At 53.2% G+C, this 8,447-nt stretch overlaps 1 protein-coding gene across 1 annotated transcript; it reads right to left on the bottom strand.

The window, feature by feature from the left end:
- Positions 1–312: 312 nt before the first annotated feature.
- LOC116969012 (zinc finger protein 239-like) lies at positions 313–4,471 on the bottom strand (the record flags this gene model as incomplete). The annotated part of the gene is made up of 2 exons (XM_033015986.1): positions 4,231–4,471; positions 313–888 (listed from the first exon to the last, which is right to left on the bottom strand). Coding segments are annotated over exons 1-2 (678 nt in total), but the record flags the coding sequence as incomplete, so codon positions are not given.
- Positions 4,472–8,447: the final 3,976 nt, after the last annotated feature.

The following is an 8,447-nucleotide window of genomic DNA, read 5'->3' on the forward strand; positions in this document are numbered from 1 at the left end:
GGAACAGGTGAAGGGGCGCTCGCCAGTGTGGGGTGCGCTGCTGCGACAGCAGGTTGCTGGAGAGGGTGCCGGAGTCGCTGCATGTGTAGGGCCGGAGTCACTGCAGGTGTAGGGCCGCTCCCCGGTGTGCAGGCACCTGTGCCCCTTCAGGTTGATAGATGACTAGAAGCCTTTGCCACAGTCGGAACAGGTGAAGGACAGCTCACTGCTGTGCACCTGCCGGTGCCGTTGTAGTGCCGACACCCAGGCAAAGCTCTTGCCACAGGTGGAGCAGCCAAAGGCCTTCTCGCCCGTGTGCACCCACCGGTGGTTCTTCAACTCTTTCGCCCCCTTGAAACCCTTGCCACAGTCGGGGCAGCTAAAGGGCTTCTCGCCGGAGTGCTCCTGTTTGTGGGACAGCAGCCTGGTGGAGCATATGAAGCGCTTGCCGCACTCGGCGCAGATGAAGGGGCGCTCGCCGGTGTGGGTGCGCTGGTGCACCAGCCGGTCGTTGGAGCAGGTGAAGCCCTTGCCGCAGTCACTGCAGCTGTAGGGCCGCTCCCCGGTGTGCAGACGCCTGTGCATCTTCAGGTCCGTGGACGACTTGAAGCCTTTGCAGCAGTCGGTGCAGGTGAAGGGCCGCTCACTGCTGTGAGTCCGCCGGTGCCGATGTAGCCCCGACAACCAGGCAAAGCTCTCGCCACAGGTGGAGCAGCCATAGGGCTTCTCGCGTGTGTGTATTCGCTGGTGGGACTTCAGGTCATGCGTCGTCTTGAAGCTATTGCTGCAATCGGAGCAGGTGAAGGGCCTCTCGCTGGAGTGCACGTGGTTGTGCCGCAGCAGTCTGTCGTAGCGGGTGAAGTTCTTGCCACACTCCGAGCAGTCGAAGGGGCGTTCTCCCATGTGCACCTGCCGGTGGATCTCCAGCAGGCTAGGGAGCTGCCAGGCCTTGCCACACACGTCACTCACATAACGCTTCTGCTTGTTGTGCTCCGCCATGTGGTCCTCCACCGAAGCTCAGCCCCTCGATGCTCAGCCCACACACTGAGCAGATGGGGGAGGGAGGGGGGCTCACCTGGACGCCCTCAATGGCCGCTTACGTCCCCGTCTCTCCGTCCACAGCAACAGCTCCTAAACCCTGCAGGAGGGGAACACAGAGGGTCAACAAGCTGGAAAACAGGACATTACTAACGTGTGAACACTACTAGTGCTTGAAAGGGGGAGGAAGGGGAACAGGGGGATGGAGTGAGAGTGGGGGGAGGGAGAGGGAGTGGAGCAGACAGTGAAGGGGAGAGAGGGGACGGAGAGGAGGAATTGTGGGTGAGAAGGGAAGGGGGAAGGAGGGAAGAGATGGTGAGGAGGCAAGGGGGGGAAGTGAGGAAGGGGGGTGAGGACAGCGGAAGTGAGGGGAGGGGGAGAATGGATGAGGAGAGTGAGGGGAGAGGGGGCGTGAGGAGGGGGTGAGGGGGAGAGCGGAGAGGGGGAGGGGAGGAGGCAAGTGGGAGAGGGGGTGAGGTCGCGCCGACTTGGGGCGATGAGCACTGCATCGAGCCACTCGCCCGCCAGCGAGTCGCCCTGCGTCATGACGAACGCCCGCTCTGCGCGACGTGTATACAAACTTAAAGCACACGGTCTATCTTGCTCCTCTATAATCTTTGGTTAAAATGGGTGGCAACTGGGAGATCCAGCAGGTCTTGGTGGACCGAGCGCAAGTGTAGGGTGTAATGCACGCCTAGTCTAGATACATGGAGCAGCAGATGCTGGTTTACAAAAAGAGACACAATCTCCTGGAGTAACTTGGTCCTCTGGAGAGCATGGACAGGCAACATTCTAAGTCAGGACCCTTCTTCACACTGCTCTACAGATGCACCCTGACCCACTGAGTTCCTCCACCGCTTTAGAAACGTACAAAATTTTTATGGGGTAAGAAACATAGAAAATAGGTGCAGGAGTAGGTCATTCGGGCCAGCACCGCCATTCAATATGATCAGAAGGCAGGTAAAGGATACTGAGTTGGATAATCAGCCATGATCATATTGAATGGCGGTGCAGGCTCGAAGGGCCGAATGGCCTACTCCTGCACCTTATGTCTATGTTTCTATGAATGGACAGACGACGTTTTGAGTCACGACCCTTCTTCAGACTGATTGGAGAGGGTAGGGGGAGGAAGCTGGAAAAGAGAGATGGGGGCTGGACAAAGCCTGGCAAGTGATAGGTGGATACAAAATGCTGGAGTAACTCAGCGGGACAGGCAGCATCTCTAGAGAGAAGGAATGGTTGATGTTTCAGGTTAAGACCCTTCTTCAGAAGTGATAGGTGGATATGGGTGAGGGAGACACAAGAAACTGCAGAAGCTGCCGGTGGAGGTAGTTAAGGCTGGGACTATCCCAACGTTTAAGAAACAGTTATAGTCAGGTACATAGATAGGCCAAGTTTGGAGGGATATGGACCAAATGCAGGCAGGTGGCACTAGTGTAGCCGGAACATGTTGGTCGGTGTGGGCAAGTTGGGCCGAAGGTCCTGTTTCCACACTGAATCACTCTATGTTTATAACACAAAGTAATGCAGTAACTCAGCGGGTCAGGCAGCATCTGTGGATAACATGGATAGGTGACGTTTCACAGAGTGCTGGAGTAATTTACCGGGTCAGGCAGCATTTGTGGAGAACATGGATAGGTGACATTTCACAGAATGCTGGAGTAACTCAGCGGGTCAGGCAGCATCTGTGGAGAACATGGATAGGTGACGTTTCACAGAGTGCTGGAGTAACTCAGTGGTTCAGGCAGCATCTGTGGAGAACATGGATAGGTGACATTTCGGGTCAGGAGCCTTCTTCAGACTGACACTATGTTGACAGATGAGTGGGTGATCGGCAGATGAGTGAAGTAAGTGACAGAGGCGAGGGAAAATAATGAGAGAAAAGGATGCGAGATAAGGAGAGAGGAATGTATATGTGCAGCTTTAAGGGACATTGTTCAGGTAGCATTTGGAGTATTGCATACAGTTCTGGTGACTCCATTACAGGACTGATGTGGAGGCTTTGGGGAAGGTGCAGAGATGGTTACCCAGAATGGTTTAAAAACAAGGAACTGCAGATGCTGGTTTACAAAAAAACACACAAAATGCTGGAATAACTCAGAGGGACAGGCAGCATCTCTGGAGAGAAGGACTGGATGACATTTCGGGTCGAGACTGAGGGGGGTCTCGACCAGAAACATTACCCATTCTTTCCAGCATTCTGTGTTTAACTAAACAGCGCCTATCTATCCATGTGGCGGTGTGCCAGCAGGCTGGAGGAGCGGGCAAAGGCCTTGCCACAGAGCGGGCAGGTGAAGGGGCGCTGGCCGGTGTGGACTCGCCGGTGCTCCAGCAGGTGGTCAAGGCGTGTGTTGCCCTTACCACAGGACGGGCAGGGGAAGGGACGCTCACCGCTGTGGGTACGCCGGTGCTGCCACAGGCTGGACGTGCGAGTGAAACTCTTGCCACACGCAGCGCACACAAAGGATCTCTCTCCACTGTTGCTCACGCCACCCCCATGCTCTCTTGTCACAGTGGGAGCAGCTGCTCGCCGACGTGGGCCCACCGGTGATGCTGCAACCCCCGCGAGCTGTCAAACGACTCACCACAGTCCGGGCAGTCGTAGGGCGGGCCACTTGGGTGCACGTGCTGGTGAGACAGGGTGTGCGAGGCCAAGGCAAAGCGCTCTCCACACGGCGGGCTGGGGACAGGACTGTTGCCGGCGTGCACCCGCTGGTGGGACAGCAGTTTGGAGGAGCAGGTGAAGCCCTTGCCACACTGGGCACAGGTGTAGGGGCGCTCGCCGGTGTGGGTGCGTTGGTGCTCTCGCAAGTTGCTGTATTGGGCGAAGCCCTTGCCGCACTGGGCGCATGTGTAGGGGCGCTCGCCGGTGTGCGTGCGCAGGTGCTTCAGCAGGCGGCTGGACTGGGTGAAGCACTTGCCGCAGTCGCTGCAGGTGTAAGGGCGCTCCGCAGTGTGCAGGCGCCAGTGCACCTTCAGGTCCTTGGACGACTTGAAGCCTTTGCCGCAGTCGGAGCAGGTGAAGGGCCGCTCACTGCTGTGCACGTGCTGGTGCTCCCACAGCCCCGACAAATGGGTAAAGCTCTTGCCACATGTGGAGCAGCCATAGGGCATCTCGCTCGTGTGAATCCGTCGGTGGGCCTCCTGGACATTGGCTGTCTTGAAACTCTTTTTGCACTCCGAACAGACGAAGGGGCGTTCCCCCGTGTGCACCCGCCGGTGGGTCTCCAGCTCGCTTGGGTACTGCCAGGCCATGCCACACACGTCGCACTCATGTTGCTTCTCCTTGTTGTGCCACGTCATGTGGTCCTCCATCGAAGCTCAGCCCCTCGAAGCTCAGCCCGCACACCGAGCAGATGGGGGGCGCACCGGCACCCTGGCTGCCCTCCATGGCGGCTCACGTCCCTGTCTCTCCGTCCACATCAATGGCTCCTAAACCCTGCAGGAGGGGAACACAGAGGGTCATCAAGCTGGCAAACAGGACATTACAAGCACATATTGAGTGTGTTTATGGCGGAGGAAAACGTTATATAATTCTGCGCGGCACACTGTCGCACCGGAACAGATGCTGCCTCACCGCCAGAGACCCGGGGCTGATCCTGACTACGGGTGCTGTCTGTGCGGAGATTGTACATTCTCCCCTTGCCCTGCGTGGGTTTTTACTCCGGATGTTCCGCTTTCCTCCAACATTTCATAGACGTTCAGGGTTGTAGATTAATCGGCCTCAGCAAAATTGCTGAATTTTCCCTAATGTGCGTGGGATAGTGCTAGTGTACGGGGTGCTCGCTGGTCGGCACGGACTCCGCGGGCTGAAAAACCTGTTGTTTCCGCACTGCATCTCTATACTAAACTAAACCAAAGAAGGGTGTCGACCCAAAACGCCACCCATTCCTTCTCTCCATATAACCATATAACAATTACAGCACGGAAACAGGCCATCTCGACCCGTCTAGTCCGTGCCGAACACGTATTCTCCCCTATTCCCATATACCTGCGCTCAGATCATAACCCTCCATTCCTTTCCCGTCCATATAACTATCCAATTTATTTTTAAATGATAAAAACGAACCTGCCTCCACCACCTTCACTGGAAGCTCATTCCACACAGCCACCACTCTCTGAGTAAAGAAGTTCCCCCTCATGTTACACCTAAACTTCTGTCCCTTAATTCTCAAGTCATGTCCCCTTGTTTGAATCTTCCCTACTCTCAGTGGGAAAAGCTAATCCACGTCTATCCCTCTCATCATTTTAAAGATCTCTATCGTCCCCCCTTAACCTTCTGCGCTCCAAAGAATAAAGCCCTAACTTGTTCAACCTTTCTCTGTAACTTAGTTGCTGAAACCCAGGCAACATTCTAGTAAATCTCCTCTGTACTCTCTCTATTTTGTTGACATCCTTCCTATAATTAGGCGACCAAAATTGTACACCATACTCCAGAATTGGCCTCACCAATGTCTTGTACAATTTTAACATTACATCCCAACTTCTATACTCAATGCTCTGATTTATAAAGGCCAGCACACCAAAAGCTTTCCTTACCACCCTATCTACATGAGATTCCACTTTCAGGGAACTGTGCACAGTTATTCCCAGATCCCTCTGTTCACCAGCATTCTTCAATTCCCTACCATTTACCATGTACGTCCTATTTTGATTTGTCCTGCCAAGATGTAGCACCTCACACCTCTCCACAGATGCTCCCTGACCCGCTGAGTTACTCCAGCACTTTGTGCCTATCTTCTCCACAGATGCTGCCTGACCCGCTGAGTTACTCCAACACTTTGTCATAAGAGTCATAGAGTGATACAGCGTTGGAAACAGGCCCTTCGGCCCAACTCGTTTCTGCACTCCTAGATGCCTCCGGCTCCACACATTCCCCAGCACCCCGCCATTCACAGTGAAGTTCCTGCCCTAGTTTGACTTCCTAAACTGCAACATGCTCCCCAACCCCAAACAATGTGACCTCCTCCCTGTGGCTCCCTGCCCCTTACCCCTGCCGCCTACTGCTCCTTACCCCTTTGCTCCCTCCCCCCTCCTCCCCACCCTGAAACAATTTGAACCTCCACCAGGCTCCCTACCCCTTTCCTTGACTCACTTGACCCCTCTCTCTCCCCCCGTTCCCTGCCACCCCCCATTCATCCCCCTCGGCAATAAACCCACTTACCCTTGAATCCCTCCCCCCTCCCTTTGCTCCCTGCTTCCCCCCGCTACTCACTTCACCCTTTTTCCAACCCCCACTCTCGCCCCTCCCTCCCTCCCTCCCAACTCTCTCCTCTGTCTGACTCTCCCCTTATTCCTGCCCCTCTCAGCCTCCACCCCCCCCCCCCCCACTCATATCTCTCTCTCTCTCTCTCTCTCTCTCTCTTCTCTCACCCCTCCTGACTCTTTCACTGCACCCCTCCCCACTCCCCCTCTCTTTCTCTCTCTGACCCTCTCCCCTTATTAGAAACATAGAAAATCGGTGCAGGAGGCCATTCAGCCCTTTGAGCCAGCACCGCCATTCATTGTTATCATGGCTGATCGTCCCCTATCAATAACCCGCGCCTGCCTTCTCCCCATATCCCTTGACTCCACTAGCCCCTAGAGCTCTATCTAACGCTCTCTTCATTCCCTCCAGTGATTTGGCCTCCACTGTGGCAGGGAATTCCACAAATTCACAACTCTCTGGGTGAAAACGTTTTTTCTCACCTCAGTCTTCAATGACCTCCCCTTTATTCTAAGACTGTGTGGCCCCTGGTTCTGGACTCGCCGAACATTGGGAACACTTTTCCTGCATCTAGCTTGTCCAGTCGTTTTGTAATTGTATATGTTTCTATAAGATAGCCCCTCATCCTTCTAAACTCCAGTGAATACAAGCCTAGTCTTTTCAAACTGCAGAAGAACCTCTTTACTCCTATACTGAAATCCTCTTGTTATGAAGGCCAACATTCCATTAGCTTTCTTCACTGCCTGCTGTATCTGAAAGCCAACTGTCAGTGACCGGTGTACAAGGACATCAAGGTCTCGCTGTACCTCCCCCTTACCTAACCTAACCCCATTGAAATAATAATCTGCCCCGTTGTTTTTGCCGCCAAAGTGGATAACCTTTCATTTATCTACATTATACTGCGTCTGCCACGCATCTGCCCACTCACTCAACCTGTCCAGGTCACCCTTTTATTGTCCAATGTCCCGGATGGGACAATTAATTTCTTACTTGGTGCAGCACAACAGAACATATGAACATGTAAATATAGCACATAAAAACTACAACCTCATAAGCTCTGAACTACAATAGACTATTGTTATTATTATTGCACTGTGATTGTTTGTTCTTTTTTCTCTAAGTTTCTGTTATATTATTTATTATGTTTACTGATTCTGTTGTGCTGCAGCAAGTAGGAATTTCATTGTTCTGTCTGGGACAAATGACAGTAAACTCTCTTGACCCTTCCCGCCTACTCGTTCCGCTCTCTCCCCCTCCTCTCACTGTCACTCTCTCCACACCCTCCCCACTCTCTTTCTCTGACTCTCTCCCCTTATTCCTGTCCCTCCATCTCAGCTCTCTGCCTCCCCGCTCCACACTCTCTCTCTCTCTCCTTCTCCCCCTCTGTCTCCCCCGTGTGTGTGTGTGTCTCACTCTCTGCAAAGAGTAGGAGCAAACAGGTCATTTTCACAATGGCAGGCAGTGACTAGTGTGGTACCGCAAGGCTCAGTGCTGGGACCCCAGCTATTTACGATATATATGAATGATGTGGACGAGGGAATTGAATGCAACATCTCCAAGTTTGCGGATGACACGAAGCTGGGGGGCAGTGTTAGCTGTGAGGAGGATGCTAGGAGGCTGCAAGGTGACTTGGATAGGTTGGGTGAGTGGGCAAATGCATGGCAGATGCAGTATAATGTGGATAATGTGAGGTTATCCACTTTGGTGGCAAAACAGGAAAGTAGACTATTATCTGAATGGTGGCCAATTAGGAAAGGGGAGATGCAACGAGACCTGGGTGTCATGGTACACCAGTCATTAAAGTAGGCATGCAGGTGCAGGCAGGCAGTGAAGAAGGCGAATGGTATGTTAGCATTCATAGCCAAAGGATTTGAGTATAGGAGCAGGGAGGTTCTACTGCAGTTGTACAGGGTCTTGGTGAGACCATACCTGGAGTATTGCATACAGTTTTGGTCTCCTAATGTGAAGAAATACATTCTTGCCATCGAGGAGTACAGCAAAGGTTCACCAGACTGATTCCTGGGTTGTCAGGACTTTCATATGAAGAAAGACTGGATAGACTCGGCTTGTGCTCGCTAGGATTTAGAAGATTGAGGGGGTTCTTATAGAAACTTACAACATTCTTAAGGGGTTGGACAGGCTAGATGCAGGAAGATTGTTCCCGATGTTGGGGAAGTCCAGAACAAGGGGTCACACAGTTTAAGGATAAGGGGGAAATATTTTA

The sequence above is a fragment of the Amblyraja radiata genome (assembly GCF_010909765.2).
Source record: "Amblyraja radiata isolate CabotCenter1 chromosome 42 unlocalized genomic scaffold, sAmbRad1.1.pri SUPER_42_unloc_2, whole genome shotgun sequence".
NCBI lineage: Eukaryota > Metazoa > Chordata > Chondrichthyes > Rajiformes > Rajidae > Amblyraja > Amblyraja radiata.